Below are 22,828 nucleotides of genomic sequence, written 5' to 3'. Positions count from 1 at the left end.
GCATAGTATACTAAATACGACATTATATCTTAAACACGCCGCATTAAAAGGTAGCCTACGAGGAATTAAATGATGTTTGTAATATTATTTCCAAAATAAATTTATATAAAAAATATCAAATGTGCGTAGAAAACGAAATATGATTTTCTGAAATTATTTTAGGTCGAGAACGTGCAAATCTATTAAGTAATCTTGAGAAACGCCAGAATATTCAAGAAAATAAACATAGACAACGTGATGGAATATTATTGCTTAGTTACGCAATTTCTCGCCTGCGATTTAAATCAATTCAGCTACGGAGAAACAGTAAAGAGGTTTATGATTAAAGCTGTCGAATTAATTTGCGAAATTGAATAAAAGTTTTCAAATCTCTCACGTTAACCAAGCACTTTCCTAATAATTCGCCACTGACCGCCTTAGCGATTACGATATGGTGACGCAGGTCACAGCAGTTTATTTTTCTCATCCTACTCTGCAGTCTCCTCTCCTAGTAAACAAACTATTTCAAATCGAGTGCCTCACGTAACCGAAAATTCTGCCCATGTATGATCTAAGGAAATCGTGTGTCAGTGGAATGAAGGAAAATAAGGGTGCAGTGAATATGGATGAATAGTGTTTAAGTATGAGGAGAAGGGTCATGATGAGTTTATTTAATTAGTAGGAATGAGTAGGACGTACTGTAAAGATAGGAAGAGTAGAGGCGCTAAAAGTAGGACTAGACTAGATAGGTATCAGTAGGACAAAGAAAGAAGTAATATAGATAGATGTAAAGCAAATAATAGAGGGTAGGCCTACTTAAGACTATAGTAAGTACAGTAAATGATTGAAGTGTAATTGTAAATGTGAGAATGCGGAGTAGATAAAGTAATTGTTATGTTGTTATTAGGAATAGGAAATAGTAGAAGGTAGGATTAGAAGGAAAGAAGGAATCGTTAATAAACGCAGAAATATAGGAAGTATGGTGAACGAACATAAAAGACATAGTGGATAAACATTAAATGATGAAGAGGTGTCGGTCATTAACATCGGGTAGTGTACAAGTTGTAAATAGTAGTCTATGTGAACGGGACTGTTGCCCCGAATACTATAATGTGAAGGACCAGCAGGACCGAAGGTTAGAGTGAGAATAAACCATACCATACCATAAAAAAATCATACAAAGCAATTCGTTCGGCACAGACAAATACAGGGTGTTTCAAAAATACGGGGCATAATTTCAGGTATGTAGACAATCAAAATAGTTCATTACAACATGTGTCCGGAAATGCTTTATTTCCGAGTTATGGCCTTCACAACATTGAAATTCACCGGAACGTTTTTCTTTCCGCAGGTCGTTGCCATCAAAGGAGACATTAAGAGGGCACTCTGACAGTTCATTCCGAGGCGAAGGTTACATTCAGTGTTGTGTAGGTACTTGGATCAAAGGTTTCCTGATCGATGGATAGGTAGAGGTGGCCCAATTGCTTGGCCTCCACGCTCACCTGATCTGAACCCTCTCGATTTCTACTTGTGGGGGCCATTTAAAATCATTGGTTTATTCGTCTCCGGTGCCTGATTTGGAATCCCTTCGGAATCGAATTGTGGCATGTTCTGAGGACATACGCAATACTCCTGGAGTTTGGGATCGTGTTCGCAGGTCAATGAGACATCGATGTGAGGTCTGTATTCAAGCAGGAGGTGGACATTTTGAACATCTTCTGTAATCACAACGACCTGCGGAAAGAAAAACGTTCCGGTGAATTTCAATGTTGTGAAGGCCATAACTCGGAAATGAAGCATTTCCGGACACATGTTGTAATGAACTATTTTGATTGTCTACATGTGGGAAATACATACCTGAAATTATGCCCCGTATTTTTTAAACACCCTGTATGGAGAATGCAAAACATAGATTTTTATGAAGAACTTTGAAATGATGTCCAAATGCTAGAAGGGAAAATCAAGAAAACTAATTGAAAGTAAAGTATGTAAACATTGCAAGGAAGAGTCTCAGTAGAATATCACAACGACTTCGCTATTGGCAGCAGGAAGATGTCAAATGTTACATGCATACAAAAGTCAATTTCGTATTAATATCCCGGATTTCCTTTCAAACTTCAATCCGTACGTTAGGTTCGGAAGTATAATGCTGTATACAACGGTCGATAATTCCGTTCAGTGTCTTGGTAACATGCAAGAGTTCATTTTCAACTGTTTATTTCCCTGTTAACACGGCCATATGACTTGACGTTACCTGTCCACCCCTTCTCCCTCTCCTACTAACACTACCCACCCCTCACCCTCCACCCCAATTGAGCACGCGCCTACATTCACGGCATGCCACACTCTGGTATTTAGTGCTACGCTCTGATCAGTGCAGTATTCGGTTTATTGGTGCTACTCTATTCCGTGCGGAGTGATGTATCTTGTTCTCACGAAGACGGACAGTGCTGTTTTTGTCTTGACTCTAAGAAATTGGCAGTATTAAACGTCCAAGTAAAGATTTTTCGGGTTATTTCCCTACTACGGCGAACGAAGTAATTGTGACAAGATGGGTCTCTAGTTATCCCAAATAATCTTCGAGTGTATCATTAAGTCTCCGATAGAAATGTAGTATCTGTAACTCGAGAGTCCACAATTTTAAGAATGTTAGTTTTGTTACGATTCTGTGTAACTAGAGGAATATAACTTTTAAATCGTTTTTCTTATGAGACTAGATTCAATTGAAGTTAAATTTTTTCGTCACTGCTATTTGAATGTAAGTAATATAAACGCTTTTAAATCATTATAGAATAGCCTATAGGCCTATGTCGCGTCTGTTTTTTTAACTTTAGTGCTAGCTGCATTCCATTGTCCGCAGTTATGTTATGACTAGAGACGAGAATTTCATGCACTATAATATCCCAAAATGTGGATGCATTCATGCACTATCAAACTGTAAAACATGCACGATTAAGCGAAAAATACATTAAAATAAGCACTTTTATTTTTGTTCCAAATTTCTTATTTCACTTTTTTTTTTTTTTTTTTTTTTTTTTTTTTTTTTTTTTTTTTTTTTGCATCTAACAACATTTCTAAATTGGTTTCTGTGAGGTTCCTATGTTTGTCAGTCAATATGTTTTTGTAGGAAGAGCATGACCTCTCTACATTGAAAGAAATTATGGGTGCAAATTTGAATTAATATATTTGTGACAGTGTCGGATAAAATTCTTCATTCAAGTTTTCGCCACAAAAGAATCCATAGTCCGAATTCGCGTTTATGACCCTGTCCAGTTTATTTTAAAGAAGTTTGGTAATGTTTTACAAAGAATAATTGTCATAGAAAATATTATTCGGAAACAGAATAGCAGTGCTTAGCTATCTCTTTACTGCAACAATCGCAGAATACGACATCCCCATATGATCTAATAAAATTATTTTCTTTAATTCACTGTGTAAATAGTACACTTTTGGAACCTTTAATTGTAGTTTTAATGATCATATATCTACACAAATAAGAACAATCGCTTGTCACTTGAAGAGTTACTTAAAACAAGATTAAACACAGTTATAACTAAAGGTAGGAATTTATACCACAACATGAGGATATTAGGTAGTTGTGCTTATATTGCCGTTGCGTCATGTATGACGTGAAGCCTGAAGTATGGCCAGGTTACAACTGAAATGTATTATGTATCGCAGGAATTGATTGGTTAACCACATAAAGCTGCAACAACCTCACCCTGCTTTCATACCACGATAGAGTTCTCTAACAGGTACCCATGCACCTGCATTGCTAGCTTCGCTCACTCTCTTTTTCAACAACGAACACTCTATGCCTTGTAGTCTCTGTGAGTAAATTCCTATGTCTAGATATAACTAGGGCCGTGATATCGGTATATTTGTATTAGTTTGAGGTCTATTGAAGGTGAACATAATGTAGTCGACGTGTTTCAAGCACAGGCAGCGAAAGCGAATTTGACACACGCCTAAGCAAGCACATTCCGTGTTTTGTATACGATTATTGCGCATTATAAAATCAAGACAATGCAATCATTGTATATAAGAGTTAATATCGGAAAGATCTAAAATGCTGGTGAGGTTGAGAATAAATGTTGGAAATAATACTTAAATTGTCACAAATGTGGTAAAACATACGAGTAAGTCTGAAAATGTTTTTTATATTTAGAGTTTTGCATTACAGTTTTAGAAAGCCGAAAACTTATCTGGCGTACAATTTTGCTTTCCCTATATTTAGCTGTTACATTAATTTATTTATCACATCTATTCCGTGCCTTACTTTTCTTGCATGTTGTTTGCCTCATTTCGGATCGTGCTGCAATAAACAACAACATTCATTTTCAAAGTTTCAAATGAAAATGACCCCAGAGTGTCGGCTAGTACAACCTTGCATGCTGGAAAACTGCGTTTAACACCGGCTGAAACCAAGGGCACATATGTAAGATACTTCACACCATCCATTTCCACATCACGTTGATAATCACACTTGTCATCTGACAAAAATCTTGCAATTTTGCACAATGAATTGAAACCACCTGTTTTTTTGTATTACTGTGTTCATTTTTGCACACACCTTTTTGCTTATATCATTTTGCAGATCATTTATTTTTGAGATGAGATTATTTACTATCGAAATTTGCTCCACCAATTTCACACCAGTCTTTCCGAGGTGTTCGATTGTAGAGGGGATAAATTCAAAATTAGATTAAATATATTCACAATGTTCTTTAATATTCGAGTCACCAAGAAGAGTTTGAGCATTACTTATGGAAGCTGCATCGTTTACGTCAAACATTTGTATGACTCCTCTTATCCTTACATACACAATGATTGTATTGTCTTGATTTTATAATACGCAATAATAGTATACTAAACACGGAAAGTGCTTGCTTAGGCGTGTGTCAGATTCGCTTCCGCTGTCTGTACTTGAAACGCGTCCGGCGTCGTGTGTTCCTCTTCAATCGACCTCAAACTAATACAAATATACCGATGTCACGGCCCTAGTTATGACATAAGCATAACGTAACTAATACATAACAAATTACTCAACTTTTTTCTTTCTTTTCGTTTTCAGCAGGCTATCTCGCGTGCTTTCAGTTGCATCAGGTACCGACAACTCTTAACTAATATATCCATTTAGTTTGATTCAAATAATTTTTCAGTTCTTTGCACAAATGAAAGTAATAGTAATTACTAACAAAATAACAAACCGTAAAGTAAATAGTACAGGTTACTCAGTGAGGTGGGCTTGCTTCACTTGTCTTCTGACAAAAAATGGCAATCTGTTTAAGTGTTCTGGCAGAGTGCTACCATCCATTGCCAAAGCATTATAATATAATAGATTCATTTATTATTCATTTAGAAAGATCTTACGCTGTAGTAGGTTGTCTTAAGTTAGCAATTTTTTATTATTTTTTGGACTTGTACCACTTGTACTATTTAGAGCGCACATCAATAAATTTAAGAATGCAGTTATATTGTCAGACTCCAAAGCAGCTATTCTATCAATAGTCTCTAAACACACACCTTAATCTCAAACAGCAGAAATAACTAAAATGCTCTCTCAATTAATATCACTCAATAAAAGAATTGTAGGCATCCTGGGAAACGAGATGCCCATAGGCGCAAGCGCGCGCTTTAGAGCTCAGGAGAGCCTGAGCGCTTTACAGCGGAAAGGAAAGAGACAGACGAAAGAGGTAGTACAGTGAAACTTCCCTTAACGGACACTCCTAATAGCGGACTCCTCTCAGTAGCGGACATTTTAAAATTCCCCTGCAAAATAACATTGGCCCTTATGATAAAATTCTTCCAAATAGCGGACATTCTCAATAACGGACGCGGACACTGAAATGTATCTTCCAACAACAATTAAAACTTTCAAATAACGGACAGCGTGAAAGAAAAAAAAGAAAAAGACGGTAGTAAATTAAACGGAATTCTTTAGCAAAGAAGGGCAGCACTGCTACTTACAGACCTGTTACTAATTCTACGTATTACTCTGTGAAAAGATTTATTAAATCTCAGTTCTTAGACTTCAACAAGCAAAATTTGATAACACAATCTCAAGGGAAAAAATGGAACTCTCTGCATCATAATCCACAGTTAATTCCCGATTTACCACGAGAAAATCGTCTGTAGCTGCATTTAGATTGGCAACAGGCCATGATTGTTTGGCCAAACACCTGCATAGAATTGGAATATATCAGTCCCCTAATTGCCCACTGTGCAACTCAAACCAAGAAATGGATTCGGAACACCTCAAAATCTGTGCTTCAGTGGCTGACCATGATAATATCTTTGAAAAATACTGGAGTGCAAGAGGTCAAATGTCTTTATTGTCAAACGCCTGGCATTAAAAAATAACAACTATTTAGAGCGCCTCATTTGTTATGTCCTCTTTCTTGCTTGTGTTGCGCTTTATTGTATATTTTATAATTCGTTTCGTTAGTTACATCGACTCTGAGGTTAGGTCACATAATTCATAGCATGACCAAGATAACGAGCATGGCCACCATATGTTATGGTTTGTGTTTCAGCTCCATGAGGCGTCGGGACGAAAGGCGTCGGTGATAGCGGGCGGGCTGGCTCTCGGATCTGCTGGCGATGGTCGGGTGCTGGGGACGGGGAGTTGAGAGGACTCGCCCCGTTACTGCAGCACTCCGCCATGACAGCACCAACATGAATCCAATATGGCCCCCGGGCACCGCACCCGCTGCCCGCCTTACCTGCTCCTACACTCCACCTCGCTCCCCAACATCAGGATGGCGCCCATCCTATGATCATCGTCAGTGATCACGACCACCACGCAGCACAAATATTCTTCACCCTGGAGACTTTAACGCAAGCGGGTATCATTTTCATCATGGGGGTAGCCATCATCTTGACCAATGTCCTCATCATAGCTACCTTCCTCAACTATCGCGGTGAGTACTATCAATCTGAAACATACCTATCTCAATTTAATATTGAAATGCTTTGTCAACTTACTCAAAAATGGTGCCTCTAACAGTACTGATTTGCAAAGTAAAACGACGCAACATTTCATTTTCTCTTACTTGTACTGCTACACGCTGATTAGTTGGCCAGTGTCAGGAATTCCATTAACAGTGACCTGGTAGGTCAGTCATGTCAATTGATGCCCATAGGCGCAAGCGCGCGCTCAGGAGAACCTGAGCGCTTTATAGCGGAAAGGAAAGAGACAGACGAAAGAGGTAGCATAGTGAAACTTCCCTTAACGGACACTCCCAATAGCAGACTCCTCTCAGTAGCTGACATTTTAAAATTTCTCTGCAAAATAACATTGGCCCTTATGATAAAATTCTTCCAAATTGCGGACATTCTCAATAACGGACGCGGACACTGAAATGTATCTCCCAACAACAATTAAAACTTCCAAATAACGGACAGCGTGAAAGAAAAAAAAGAAAAAGACGGTAGTAAATTAAACGGAATTCTTTGCAACAATCATTATCGTGCATTTGAATGTTCTTGTACTTTATTGAAGGTAAGCAGCACAGTTGTTAGTTGTGATACTGTACGTGAGCAGTCCGTACTTTCTTAGTTTGTCAAGTTGAGTGTTCGCAAGTACAGTCACATTAAAAATGTCACAAAAACGTAAACGTTCGTCACTAAAAAAGAAAGTGGATATTGTAAAGCATAGTGAGAAGGAGAAATTAAGTGTTCGTGAGCTGGTAACAAAGTTTAATGTGGGAAAAACTCAGGTTAGTGATGTTTATTTCATTTACGAAATATTTACTGGTACGATTTCTCTCTGGATGAATACTGTAAACAATCTCACTGTCTATTGTACTGTAAAATATAATGTTGAATATGTATGAGAAATTTTAATATATTGTATACATAATAACGATTTTCTAAATAGCGGACACTTCTCAATAACGGACATTCAATTTTTCCCCGGCAGTGTCCGCTATTGGGAAGTTTCACTGTATATGCAGATGGGTCGAGTTATACAGGGATGGCCAGCACTGATTCAATAGATAAAGGGAAGAAAACTTATTACAACTATATCTGTGTTAATTTTTAGATTTGTTTGAGAAGTATAAGTGCATTATAAGAATGTATGCTTTAATTGTAATGCTCATTTTTCACAAGTTTGTTTTCTTTTTATTCAAAGGAAATATTTTCTAAACTTTTTTTTTATAGAAAAGTGAAATTTTCAGATATAGATCTATTTATTTAGTAGCCTTGCAGGTACTGAAACAATGTTTTCGTAAATGCAATATACCGTAAATACGTATTACTGAAGATAGTGTGTTACAAATTTTGAAAATATTCGCATGGAAAATGTTTGTAAGGAAATGTAAATTTTTCTTTAGCAGATAGTTGTGTTTCCAAGTCAAAGGAGTGGCTTTCAACCACCCAAATGCTGAGGACTAACTTACCGTGATGATAAGCGTGAGTTCAAACGAACGAAAGACACTGCGTTAACTGACCCCAACTCTGAGACGTACTCGAAGTCAGAGGCGCACACAGCGCAGTGGTAGAATAACGGCATATATTTCTCAGGTCTAGTTATTATTATCAACGATTTTGCAAGCACAGTGAAAGCCCGTGTCAGAAAAAGTTAAATCGCAAGCATGTTTATAAAATAACGTCATTACACAAATACGTTTTGAAAAGACCGCAACAATTTGTGTGACCGTCCCTAAGAAGGCTGCCTAGCTGACACACCTGCGCACTTTATACAGGAATCGCTTTCCGCAGGCCAATTCGTCGTCCCAGCAGGGGCACGTCATTAAAACGTAGTCTCCCCGTCACAGCTTGTGGTCCCTGCAAGGGGCTTCTTTCACGAGGCTCACATTTCCTATCTTGTTTCAACAGATTGCTGCTTTCTGTAGAATGCGATCTAGTATCCATAAACTCTGCTCCCACTAGCAATAATAATAAATTCAGATCAACAACTGCCCCATGTAATTCGCCCTTCCACCACTAACCACTAAGTTACCGAGCGTGTGATATGTGTGATAGAAGTCTTAACTTAGAGCACAACTTGTCTCCCAAAGCTTATTTGTGGTATAGTACATTTACGTATCTATTAAAGAAGCAAACATCTACAGTCTACATTCTCAGGCATGTTTATACTCACTACAAATACTCATGATTCGGATTGTCCCTGCAGCATACAGAAAATTCACAATGTTAAAAGTGAAACAGTTGTTTCAGAATCTTCCATTCTCCAAGAAACTAAATTTCAATAAAGTCATAAAACATTGTTTCAATAAAATTCATCTCTCTAAAAAAAATGTTCTTTTTTATGACGTAGACTGTAATTTCAATAAAGATTTGGTGAATTTTATAAATATGACTATCAGGTATAGCCCCTGTAAAGCTGACTTGAATAATTTTAAGGGAACAATTGTTCCGGGGCCGGGCATCGAACCCGGGACCTTTGGCTGATCGCGCCAACGCTCTATCGATTAAGCTACCCAGAACTCTATCAGACCCCGATTCACGAGCGCTGCTCATTCGGTCCTCAAATTTTATTAATAGGATTGTATCCTCTTTTTTTATATTGATGTATTATTTTATTTCTATTGTTGTAATTATAGTCTGATGTAGTCTGATGTATTGGTCTGTATTATATGTTCTATTCTTCTGTTTATGTATACGTCAATAAATTGTCACCACAATTTACAAAAAAAAATCCTTTTTATCCACATACCTCAAGTGGGTTGACAAGATATCAAAGACACGACATTGAGTGCACACTTTCTGTGTGACTTAAATTTGTTGTTTTGTGTTAACGAACAGTAAAGTGTAGGCCTATTATACAAATTTGGCTTTCAAGTATAGCTCAAGTTGGCTTTGCAGGGAGCTATACCTGAAAGCCAGATTGTGTATAATACACATTACTGTTCCTTAACAGAAAACCACAAATTTAAGACACACAGAAAATGTGCACTCAATGTTGGATCTCTGACGTCGTGTCAACCCACTTGAGGTATGTGGATAAAAAGGGAATAATTTAGACGTGGTCTGGTAGAGTTCCTGGGTAGCTCAGTCGATAGAGCATTGGCGCGCTCAGCTTAAGGTCCCGGGTTAGTATCTACCATTTTGAGTGTATTTTTTATACATGTAACAGTTTGCTGGCCTTTGGAATTCAAGGCTATTTCTGATAGATGGATGAATAAATTAATATATTAATAGTTTGAAAATGCACGTTCAACTTGAGCAGAAGATGCAAATATTTTATCTAGCTTAAAGACAAACAACTTGACCAGTATGGTTACCTAATGAATTTTGTCCGTAGCCTAAAACACTGTTGGGTCACTAACATTTTTCTTATGCCTCAAATTCATACTTCTGCCAGAATTAATTAAAACTTCTTACTTCTACTTGATCAACTCTTCTACTTTACTTTGTGCGAGTGTCCCCTTGAGAGTAGAAGTTGGTCGTCATAATACTTGGCATGAAGATAGTAACAGTTAATGTGTAAATATGAAGAACCATTTTCTTTCTGGATTCTACGTTACTTTTAAACTTCTACCATTAAGATGGAAAGGTGCAGATGTAACTGCTACAACTATGATATTGAATTGTCTAATTCTTTAGAAATATTTATTAAATCTGAAAATTAAGTACAAAAGCTTTATGTTTTCCTACACTTCGTCAATAAATCCAGTATAAAATACTATCTCTCTGACTCCTGGTTTTACTTTTTTCAGCCTACTGTTATTTGTTCTAAGTATTTTAATGAGGTGAATATTTCTTTACAACTAATTCAAATCAATATCTGTTATATACCACAAGGAGTTTTTATTCTACCACTAACCTGATATAATAAAGCTCTTTCAAGATCTGTTTATTTGAATTACTTTATTACAATTTGCGCCATTCATAACATATTTTGTTACCTGGTTGAGGTTTTTTCCGGGGTTTTCCCTCAACCCAGTACGAGCAAATGCTGGGTAACTTTCGGTGCTGGACCCCGGACTCATTTCACTGGCATTATCACCTTCATTTCATTCAGACGCTAAATAACCTAGATGTTGATACAGCGTCGTAAAATAACCCAATATAAAATAAAATAACATATTTTCAAGGAAGTTACCTAAATGGCTACTGCAATAAATTATTTTGTCGTATTGAGGCAGTTTCGCCCATTTTCCTTATATTGGAAACGTTATCAGATGTAATAGCATAGACAATGGTAGTATACAAACATATTTTCTCTGCAATTGATTCGTTAACAATATCACAAATTTTTGTATCTGTTTCTGATTCTCCGGTTAACGTCCTGAGTCTTGAAAGTAGGCATACGTATAATACCTGATTAGCCTATTTGGTTGGGTTTTTTTTCGTTCCCAGGATTTCCCCAAATGTGAGATAAAAGCCAGGTGATGTCACTGCAATCTTCATATTTATCTTGCCAAATACTATCTCCCTATCACCAGTACCACTGGCGTTAAATAACCTAGTATTTGATATATCATCGTTAAGTAATACATGTCATTCATTCAATTCCTATCGTTCCCTCTGGAACATTGGGCTATGACGGAAGTCCTTCACTTCGTACGGTTCCTAGCCAAGCTCTTCACTTCACTCCAGATCTTTCTGTCCGGTTTTATACTTTTGTCTCGGTTAATCGAATTATTTAAGAAGTATAAATTATTAGTCCTCCGCTATCTAGTGCCTTGGTGGGGCTGCCACTTTTTGCCCATGCTTCGTTAAATAATATATTAAAATAAATATTCTTGTACATTTTTGACAGTCTGAATGAAATGAAATGATCGTCAACTGAACTCATCGAATTTTTCCCTAGCATATCCTTTTATTTCAAAAGAATATTTTTTAATTTATTTTATCTTTCAAATGACTGAATCAGTTACATACTTTACTTTACACATAAAAGGGACTTTTATAAATTAATGTAAAATATATGACTTACTATTTCATATTTTTAACAAAAATTATATTTGTATTAAAAGAAGTGGACATGTATGCAGTAATCTCTTGAGTTCAAAGTTGCGGTTATGATGTAAAACTGAGTTCTGAAGCGACTGCCACGCTTAACATCGCTTGCTTTGGTCTTCTATTAATATGTTTTACAAAAACTCTTTTGATGTTATTAAATTTTTAATATAATATAGATATAAGCTATTCAGTTTTCAATATGAGAATATTGAAAACTGAATAGCTTGGAAGTGGCTTGTTGATATAGAAAAACGAAGCAAAATGATAAAACACTGAACAGTGTTTGCGAATAAATTTTGAATCGATGTCTTTTTTTTTTAATATTGCCGATATCATTTCATTGGTAAATCTGTTTCTTCTTCTTCTTCTTCTTTTTCTTCTTCTTCTCAAGGCACTACAACTTCAAAATTGAATGTTTTGGCCTTCTCAACAATTTTTTTCCAGGAACTTCTATTCTGTACGGCCATCATTTAATCCTTGATTCTTAGCTTCCCCAAATCATTCACAATATCATCTTCCCAGCGGCTTTTCGGTCTATCCGCTGCTCTAGTTCCCAGGGGTTTCCACTTATGTATATCTTTCACTAGCCTCTGGTCTCCCATTCTTTTAACATGGCCAAACCAACTTAACCTCATAGCCCTGATGAAATTTATTATATTTTGATTGTGTATTAAATCATTTAGTTCTTTGTTAGTTTTTATTCTCCAGTTGCCATCTCTATCCTTGGAGGGTCCAAATATTCTTCGTAAAATCGGTAGATCTGTTTACACTGCGTAAAACTTCTATAATTTATTACGACAATGGGAGATTTAAGAATACTGAATTGGGCAAGAAAATACAAATAAAATAATTTCTTGAATTTTCTATCAGTTAAAAGCTATGAAATTCTCACAGATCTTTATCCTAATTATAATAAATAATAGCTAGCTATTTCAATGTAGTTCTATAGAGAAAAGTAATTTTGTATTGCTGAGGTAATGCACCAAAATACTATACATAGAGTTTATATGTGTAATTATGTAAGACGAAGTATAGGGATGGAAGATTTTGTGAAAAATGTGCGCCAATATTACGCTAATTTCTTCATGTTGGATACGCACTTTTAAAATTTACATAATCACTGATTAATTTTCTAACTTCTTTACTGTGTTAATATTAGAAAATTACCTGGCTGAGTAGTTTCGAAGTGATATTTTTCATTGTCCGAAGCTTAGTGAAGGTCTCTCGCTATCTTCTGATTTCCTGTTGTGGTGAGGTGTGTTCATGATTGTGTCGAAAAGCATGTGTGTTTTGAAATTTATTTCAGTGTTCAGGATGTGCTGGGAGTGTGTTTTTGTATGTTTGTAAATTTCATATTGTTCTAGAGTGTCAAGTTTCTGGTTTTTTGGCTGGTTGTATAGTATTTTTCATATCAGTGTCTATGTTGCTGTAGTTGTGATTGGAATTTGTGATGTTTTCTGAGTAGATTGAATTGTTGTGTAGTTTGGTTATGGCTGTGATATATTCCTTGTAATGTGATTGAAATGATCTTCCAGAGTGCCCAATGTAGAAGTCGTTGCAATTATTGCATAATACGTAGTTTGCATACATCTGTTAAATTGTACTTATTTGTGTCTTGTCTCTGTTAAGATGTTTTTGATGTGTGTATGCAGAACTTGACATCTACTGTAAATTTCACGCGTGTGATAGTAACACGATGAGGATTCGGAGTAGATACAGTTCCTTTTGTATTTTATTGAAAATAATAAAGGAAATCAATGACCACTAATTGCGAATGTTTACTCATTTATGATGTTTATGTTCAAGATTTTGTAGGAAAGTATGCAATGAGTTCTTCTCAGAATAGACTTGACTTGCTTAATTATTTAGTGTTGTTTAACGATTCGACTAAGAACTGAGGTTCGTCTAAATCGATAAGAAGCAAGGACGATAATAAATTAATTTGAGAATGGCGGAATTAGAAAATAAGCCCTATTGGAAGTATTAACTATTTATCTACACAACATATTGAGAGCTTTTCGTGAATTATAATGAGATTCTATTCATTTTATATGGGAAAATTACCCGCAACACTTTAAGAACAAGTACTTATTTATTCACAATCGACATATTCTCAGTTCTTAAAAGTAATCTCCTCCAGTATCACGTACCCGTTGCCACACCTCTGAAAGACGACGTTGCCATCCACAGGAACACTTCACTCTAACGATCTTACTAATAAACCGTGTATAGTTTTTGTACCAGACTTACGCACAGGTGGGACAGAAAACGTTATTAATAAACCATGCATAAGCGATGGATGTATAAACAGGCTGTAAGTATACTAGGTATATGAGAATTGCTTTGCAGTATTTATATACACGAAAACCCTTGTTTAAGCGTTGAATATAGAGAAAAAATGGCCGCCCCTCTAACAGCTATTCGTATCGATTGTCGTTTTATGATGATGGTTGCCTTGTGTAACCAGAGAAGAACAAACCAAAGAGCACAGAATAATTAGAATAATATTGCTGTATCTGTACTCTTTGATCAAAATATAGCGAGGTAATCGATCAGGCCCAGTTGTACTATCGATACTTAGCGCGGCACACTAGCGCTCACTATCGGATGCAATAGAGAATCTCAATTATTCTGTTACCTTTCGTAATGAAGTAATGACGCAACTATGACGTACAGTAGATATGTAATAGTTGTACTGTTATACACGACGTATGTAGTGATCTTTAGTAAGGAATTTACATACGACTTATAAACGAGCTATTCATTGCGCAAGCACAAGACACGCAAAGATTAATTTTTAGTCCTATAGAATTTGTCTGTTACTGTAACAATGGCTATTACTTACTTACTTACTTACTGGCTTTTAAGGAACCCGCAGGTTCATTGCCGCCCTCACATAAGCCCGCCATCGGTCCCTATCCTGTGCAAATTAATCCAGCCTCTATCATCATATCCCACCTCCCTCAAATCCATTTCAATATTATCCTCCCATCTATGTCTCGGCCTCCCCAAAGGTCTTTTTCCCTCAGACCTCCCAACTAATACTCTATATGTATTTCTGGATTCACCCATACGTGCTACAATTCCTGCCCATCTCAAACGTCTGGATTTAATGTTCCTAATTATGTCGGGTGAAGAATACAATGCGTGCAGTTCTGCGTTGTGTAACTTTCTCCATTCTACTGTAACTTCATTCCTCTTAGCCCCAAATATTTTCCTAACACCATATTCTCAAAGATCCATAATCTCTGTTCCTCTCTCAAAGTGAGAGTCCAAGTTTTTAGAGGAGAAAAATTCGAACCCGGGTCCTTGGTTCTACGTACCAAGCGCTCTAACCACTCAGCTACGCCGAAGTTCAATCCTCAGCATTGGATCCAATCCCCCTCCTCTAGTTTTTTTGTTCCTTTGTGGCTTTACTCCATGTTCGACATATATGTTGACTTTTATATTAAGTCAACTACCATTATACAAGGAGCGCACTCAATTGAGTTAGTGGCCGGGATTCCACAGTATATATATGCACTGTTGGACGAAGAAGAGATGGAATTTATTGTTTAATTTTCATTTGGAATTTCACTAAATACTGTAGAAATTTATTTCTAGTTCTCTTTAATGTACATGATAAAAATTCAGTACAGGCAAAAGTAAGGAAAAACAGTCGTAGGTTATGAAGAACCTACTCGCATTACTGAATGTATCTTACGACGGTTTAGGCAGCACGTAACATATTTCTGGGAATTTAATAACGCGTTGCCAGTTATTACGGTTCTTCCTTAAATTCAGCTGCCGCTTTCTTACGACATAAGAAATTCTTTCACCTGTAGTGACTGCGGGTAAAATTCCTTGTGCGCAGTAAATTGAGGGATTTAATTAACCGTCTCGACGCTTCGAGCTTGTGCGCTGTTTTCGTGAAGCAAATTACACATTTAAGCACCGAGATCACACACTCTCACACGTAATGCAATTCTTGTAAAGATGAAAGTAAAACACACCGCGTCTTCTATATTCCTTGGCTCGAAAATTCTGCGACGCTTGAGATTTCGGTGCCGAAGCCTTCTGTTTACCAGATACTAACTGGGAGGCTGTATTGATTCCTTCAACTTGCTTCTGTACCGTGGTATTTTAACTAACGCCAGAAATACAGAATATATTACTTATAACATGTGATGCTAGAAATATGCGTGAGATTGAGTTGCTTTATTACAATAGAAGTACACGGAGAATTCACAACATTTAAAAATTTGGATTTATCTTTGTCTTTAGGTAAACAAATATATAAAAAGACCTTGTTTGAGCAGTGTCAGACAACAGAAGACACAGTCTCCTCCTGATTGATAGGGTTGTCTGCCGTTTTGAGAAATAGATGAAAAACGACTTCTTGTAAATTAAATTTATAAATCAGTAGGTGATATTACAGTACAAAGGAAAAACTGTACTGTATAATACAGAGACTGTATAATACGAAACTACTGCAGTAAAACCCCGATAGGATGCTGTTCAAGGGACTGCGTTTAAACCGCGTATTAGGCGGGTATACTAATTTTGACTTATATACAGTCGGTCTTACTAATAAACCGTGTATATTTTTAACACGAGACTTCTGCAGAGTTGAGACAGAAAACGTTACTAATAAACCATGCATAAGCGATGGAAGTATAAACAGTCTGTAACTATACAATGGGAATTGCTTTGCAGTAGTTATATAAACAGAACTCCTCGTTTAAGCGTTGTATATAGAGAAAAAATGGCCGCCCCTCTAACAGCTGTTCGTATCGACTGTCATTTCATGATGATGGTTGCCTTATAACCACAGAAGAACAAACCAAAGAGCACAGAATAATTAGAATAATATTGCTGTAGCTTGTACTCTTTGACCAAAATATAGCGTGGTAATCGATCAGAGCCAGTTGTACTACCGATACTTGACACTCCACACTAGAGCGCTCTACCGGATGCAATAGGGATATTCTATTGCCTTTCGTAACGAAGTAATGACGATACTATGACGTAGCTGTGTAACAGTTGTACTGTTATACACGACGTAGCCTATGTAGTGATTATTAGTAAGGAATTCACACACTACTTACAAACGAGCTACTTATTGTATAAGTATAAGAGAGTTAAACGTCTGCATACAGAGTTTTTATTAGTAAGACCGAGTATCTATTAGCATTTTTCTTTATTGAAATGAAAGGTAATACAGTATTACCACAGTCTAGTATATACAGTCACGAAGCTTGAGTTGATGAGTCTACTAGGAGCAATAGACTGTGCCGGTACTGTTTCACATTGTAAGTGATGAGGCGATAGTAGCGATCCTAGTGGTTAGCAACTATCTATGGATGCATATTCCTACGTATTGAGCTTCGTAACTGTATATATTAGACTGTGGTATTACTCCATTATGTAATTATTGTACTGTACATCAAAGACATTCACAATATGCGCTGTACTTAATTCTTTCGAAAAAAGTAATTTATAGTTGTTTGCCGTGTGCGTATTCTCCAATTCCTGTTTACCACACTTCAGTTTCCTATGCTTACATCTTCCCGACGTCGCAGCTGCAGTGATTGAGTCGTGATTTTTTATTATCGTCCTTAATGTCGATGATGGGATTCCTAATGAATCAGAGAGTTTTTTTCTGATTAAGAGTAGGTCAACTGTTTTCATCATACTTTCGTAAGATTTCCAATTTTTCCGACATAGAAAGCTCTTTTCGTTTAACACTCATTGTAATCACACTCACAGATACTTCAATACACTACTAATTTTCAGAATTTTATTACGACCGAGTGAGGAATATTGTTTGAGAGAGTGGGTGGGGTATTGTAACTGTATGTAAGCTTTAAGCGCGCAGGGAAAGAGTCGAAAAAGACAGCGTAACAAGAGGTTGGGATATTGTACATTATGAAGGTTTAAGTGCGCAGGTAAGGGTCGAATACCAGCACTTTTTCAAGTTAATGGCATTAGTGAGTTCAATGGCCAAAATGTTTCATTGCTGTTACAGTACATTGCTGAAAATTACATCGAAAATATTACACAAAAATAGCGTATTATGCGGGACTTGAGCGCAAAAAACGGGGTATTTTATAAAAGTGTTATATATGAAATGTGCAGGGCCGGACAGAAAAAAAAAGCCTATTACACGAGAGAGCGTAATAAGTGAGCGCGTCTTAACGAGGTTTTCAAAATAGGATTGCTATAAAAGTTGTGAAGGCATTTCTGGCCAAAAGAGTCAACATAAAACATGACAGTATAGTGATGAGCAAAGCTCGGAACTTGGGGACTTGTGTCTTTGAACGTGGCTAAGCGACCGGACTTCAATGTCAACAAACTCCCGCTTCCAGCACAGAGGTACTGTAAGGTCTGCTATAAAAGTGGTTCCTGGCTGGAACAACATAATGATAATATTATTGTAGGTTGAAACACGTAATTTTATAGCATATATATAAATAAACATGCAAAATATATCAAATTTACAGTTCTGCTCTGTATAGTTTATTACAGTGTATGACTACATACATTCGAATATTTTTCGAACCCATACCTTCTTCGTCTGTTAGTTAAACATGATTTGAAACGAAAGAAACTTATTTCCACGTCACATGAAGTGACAGGAGCAAAATTAATTTTTTAATTTTATTTATTTTAACTAGCTACCTACTTAATACAAATTACATTTATAAAACAAAAATGTTTCTAGCCACTACCGTAAGAGCCAGGCTCGTGTACGGTGTGGTCTTAGTCAATAATATAACATAAAATTTACAAGGACAGTTTACTAAATACAGTAAGTAACTTAATTCAAACCAATAAATACAACACAAGAGGAAGAATAAAGAAGAAAGAGAAAAAGAGAGAAAAATACACATTTAATATAAATTGACAATCCGACAGAAGCCAGTGATATTCAATAAAAAGAAGAATATAGTAGACAGAAATAAGAGGTAAAAAAAATACATTTGTTGATATTATATTATATCGTAGATAATTTTACAAATTTATTTTTTAAAAGCTTCAATTTTAAAAAATTTCAAATTTGGAAAATGGTTTGTAATTGTATTATAAAGTCTTAGGCCGAAATAAAGTATTGAATGTTTTCACTGTCACTGTTTCCTGTTCGATTTTCAGTAGTTGCTAGCTGATCTCGTATCTGAGAAAGATAAGTATCCTAAATTTGTTTCGAAAATAGTTTTCAATTTCTATGTCACTACTAGGGAAGGTTCCACTACGACTTGATCCATGTCTATGGACATATTTTCCACCGATTTAAGGGACTGCAATGTATTTCAATGAATGCCCGTTTATAATCTCTAGTTTGTGTTTGGCACAAGTTACAAAATATAAACTCTCCATTCGAAGAAAATAATGTATCTCCTCAGAATTCCTCCACGAAATTCTGTACCTAAATTTTAAAAAATATATTTTCAAACGTATACAATACCCATTCGAATAATACGTATTTTCTTATTTTCAAACAAACCGTTTACCTCTAATTAATTATCTGAATGTCATTGGCTTCGACACGACAGTTTCCTCGTCCGTCTTCATGTCATTCGATGTGGCCACCACTTAGTACACACGACTGTCCCTGAGCACTTGCAGGGTGAGCTTTGTGTACGTTGTACCTGTAACCTTACTCATGCACACGACACACAAGTCCCCAAGTTCCGAGCTTTGGTGATGAGGAACAAAAAAAATAATATCTTTAAATATAAGGAGCTTGCAAAACGTTTGTTTTGAATTCGAAAAACAGAGACATGAACAAGTCTACAAATGAAGATAAGGAATTTAGAGCAGTGCAAAATTGAAGTTAATATCATAACACCAGCTAAACAGAAGAATGTCAACAAACTTCTGGAGATTATTTATGGAAAAGAATGAAGAGAGGATAACGTGTTTAAATGGTATGACATCTTGAAAACGAGCATTATTGAAAAGGAGAAGAAGTTGATGGTGTGCAAGAAGAGCCCAGCAACTGGTTAGATGACAACGGTGCAGTGTACAGCTAAAATAGACAGTCATGAAAAGAACTTGCCTAAGTTTTCAGAATACTGTTTCGGTTTCTTTGATGATAAGGTAATTAAATAAAAAATACTTAATTATTTATGGAATTTTGTTAAGTTAACATTTTTGGCGCATATTGAAAATTACATTTGCACCTGTATACTGGTTACTATTTCCAATGCAGAAATGATTAATTGAAATTATGGTTATAATTACTATCGCCCCGGTATAGTAGCCACTATTTCCAATGTTGAAGTGGTTAATTGAAATTAAGGTTACAGTTACTTCGCATCGGCATACTGGTCACTATTTTCAATGTAGAAATGGTTACCCTAATTCAGCCGCGGCGAAAATGCGATTCACGAGCACATTGTGGCTCGCAGTGCTTTTCTCTCGCTTCCTACACAACCCCCACCCTCTTACTCACTGGAGTCAAACTCCGTTCTATTTGTATTTGTCTGTGACCTGCGAGTGGCGTATCGTCGCAATATCTCTCTCGAAACCATGTACCTCTATAAAAACGAAAGTTTCAAGTAGGATGGGAGGATGCATTCTTTTGCTTACAATATGATGAAAATATTAAATGTATGATTTGTTCACAAATATTACTAGGAAAACGGTTGTATAACATAAAACGGCATTATAAGTTACTACATGTTACTGATGAAACATTAAAAGGTTGTGTTATTATTATTATTATTATTATTATTATTATTATTATTATTATTATTATTATCATTATCATCTCTATACGTCCTTTCTTTTACAGCAGATGTACGAATAATGCGGTTAGATTTTCAATTTAAACTCACAGATTTACAATGTGACGTTAAATGAAAGCTAGATGTAAGGACTTGACAGATATTGAACTTTTCAAATCTTTGGAAAAAAAAAAAATATTTGAAGCTTCGTTCTTTCGCTTGCTCTGTTGAAGCCATGTTCGCTGTAACTTACGTTTGTGAAAAATTATTTTCAACAATGAAAATAGTAAAAATCAAATTTAGATCACGACTGACAGACAAATACCTTCGTGATCAACTGCGATTGGCAGTAAGTGACATAATTCCTGATTTTGAAACTTTGTCGCAGAGACATTCTGAAGACAGTTAATTTTAGGTTGTGATAATGTGTCCTATGTTTTCTTGTTCATTTCTTTCTTCGTTACACGTCCTAAACATTAACTTCCCCTTCGGTTGTCCGCCTCCCTCCATAGGTGCTATGCACGTTGCAGCTTACACAGTGGCTCGGCGCACCATGGCCTTTTCGCCACGGCTGCCCTAATTGAAATTAAGTTTATAGTTGCTGTCGCACCGGTATACTGGTCACTACTTTTAATGTACAAATGGTTAATTGGAATTAAGGCTACAGTTACTATAGCTCTGGTATACTGGTCACCATTTTAATGTACAAATACTTAATTGGAATTCAGGTTATAGTTACTGTCGTACCAGGATACTGGTTACTGTTTCCAATGTTGAAATGGTTAATTGAAATTAAGGTTACAGTTACTTTGCATCGGCATACTGGTCACTATTTTTAATGTAGAAATAGTTAATTGAAATTAAGTTTGTAGTTGCTGTCGTACTGGTATACAGGTCACTATTTTAATGTACAGATACTTAATTGAAATTAAGATTACGGTTACTTTGCATCGGCATACTGGTCACTATTTTTAATGCAGAAATAATTAATTGAAATTAAGTTTGTAGTTGCTGTCGTACTGGTATACAGGTCACTATTTTAATGTACAGATACTTAATTGAAATTAAGGTTACAGTTACTTTGCATCGGCATACTGGTCACTATTTTTAATGTAGAAATAATTAATTGAAATTAAGTTTGTAGTTGCTGTCGTACTGGTATACAGGTCACTATTTTAATGTACAGATACTTAATTGAAATTAAGATTACGGTTACTGTCACACCGGTATACTAGTCACCATTTTTAATGTAAACTGCTTACTGTCTTTAAAATAGAAATGATCAATTGAAGTTAAGTATAAAATTGAAGACTAGATATAAAAAGGCTTCAAATGCCAAAGAGACACACTTAAAAAAAACAGAGCTATCTTGTGCGACGACTGTTAATGTAATACGATAGATTCTGCACATCTATGGGAGAAGCTACGGCCTAAATAAAGTTTATTTATTTATTTATTTATTTATTTATTCATTTATTCATTTATTCGTTTGTTTATTGGTCTGTTTTTCTGTCTGTCTGTCTGTCTGTCTGTCTGTCCGTCTGCTAGTCTGTCTGTTTGTATGTTTGTCTGTCTGTTTACCTGTCTGTTTGTCCGTTCGTTCATTTATTTATTTTGCTAATAATTGTTACATAAAATATAATAAACAGAAAAACTTTAGCTCACCCCTGAAAGACGAGAACTCGTGCTCAGAGGCGGATTCTTGAATTGAAATTAATAAGTATATACCTAATACAATTTGTCTTATGTCTACTACGCAATAAGAATATATAAATTTAAATTACAATTTTTCAATTTTCATAAAATCCATACGTAACTTTTTAAATTTAATACTATAACTATTAGAATTGACAATGGTATTTAACATTTTTCTTAGTGGATTGAGCCAGGGACATAATACTCTTTTGGGAAAAGCTAATTGTCAACGATATTGGCACTTACAGCCTATTTTATGTCTAGTCTTCAATTATTGTCGCACCTGTATACTGGTCACTACTAAATGGTTAATTGAAACGAAGGTTACATGTACTGTCGCACCTATATAGTGGCTCTAAACGTCCAACATGCGGGCAATGTTTACACGAGCACACAATGAATGTTGTTGGAATGACAGATTCAAAGCAAGTACAGCGTATAGACGGATGGGTCACGAGGGTAGAATGGAAGGGAGCACTTCAGGTTCCGCAGTGCCCGTAAAATACACT

General features: G+C 36.0%; 1 protein-coding gene across 3 annotated transcripts in view; it reads left to right on the top strand.

Annotated features, from left to right (window-relative positions):
- Nucleotides 1-22,828, top strand: part of DopEcR (G-protein coupled receptor DopEcR) — a 972,001-nt gene that overhangs the window by 790,317 nt on the left and 158,856 nt on the right. For all 3 annotated transcript variants that reach the window (XR_011336610.1, XM_069849106.1, XM_069849105.1), the window contains one exon: nucleotides 6,516-6,902. Coding sequence is in view for 2 of the 3 variants with exons in the window: in XM_069849106.1 (XP_069705207.1) it covers nucleotides 6,755-6,902 (148 nt within the window). In the remaining variant the exon portion in view is untranslated. The remainder of the gene's footprint in view (nucleotides 1-6,515; nucleotides 6,903-22,828) is intronic.

Source organism: Periplaneta americana, chromosome 16, assembly GCF_040183065.1.
Source record: "Periplaneta americana isolate PAMFEO1 chromosome 16, P.americana_PAMFEO1_priV1, whole genome shotgun sequence".
NCBI classification, from domain to species: Eukaryota; Metazoa; Arthropoda; class Insecta; order Blattodea; family Blattidae; genus Periplaneta; species Periplaneta americana.
The sequence above is the reverse complement of the archived record's forward strand: the minus strand, read 5'-3'. Positions and strand labels throughout refer to the sequence as shown.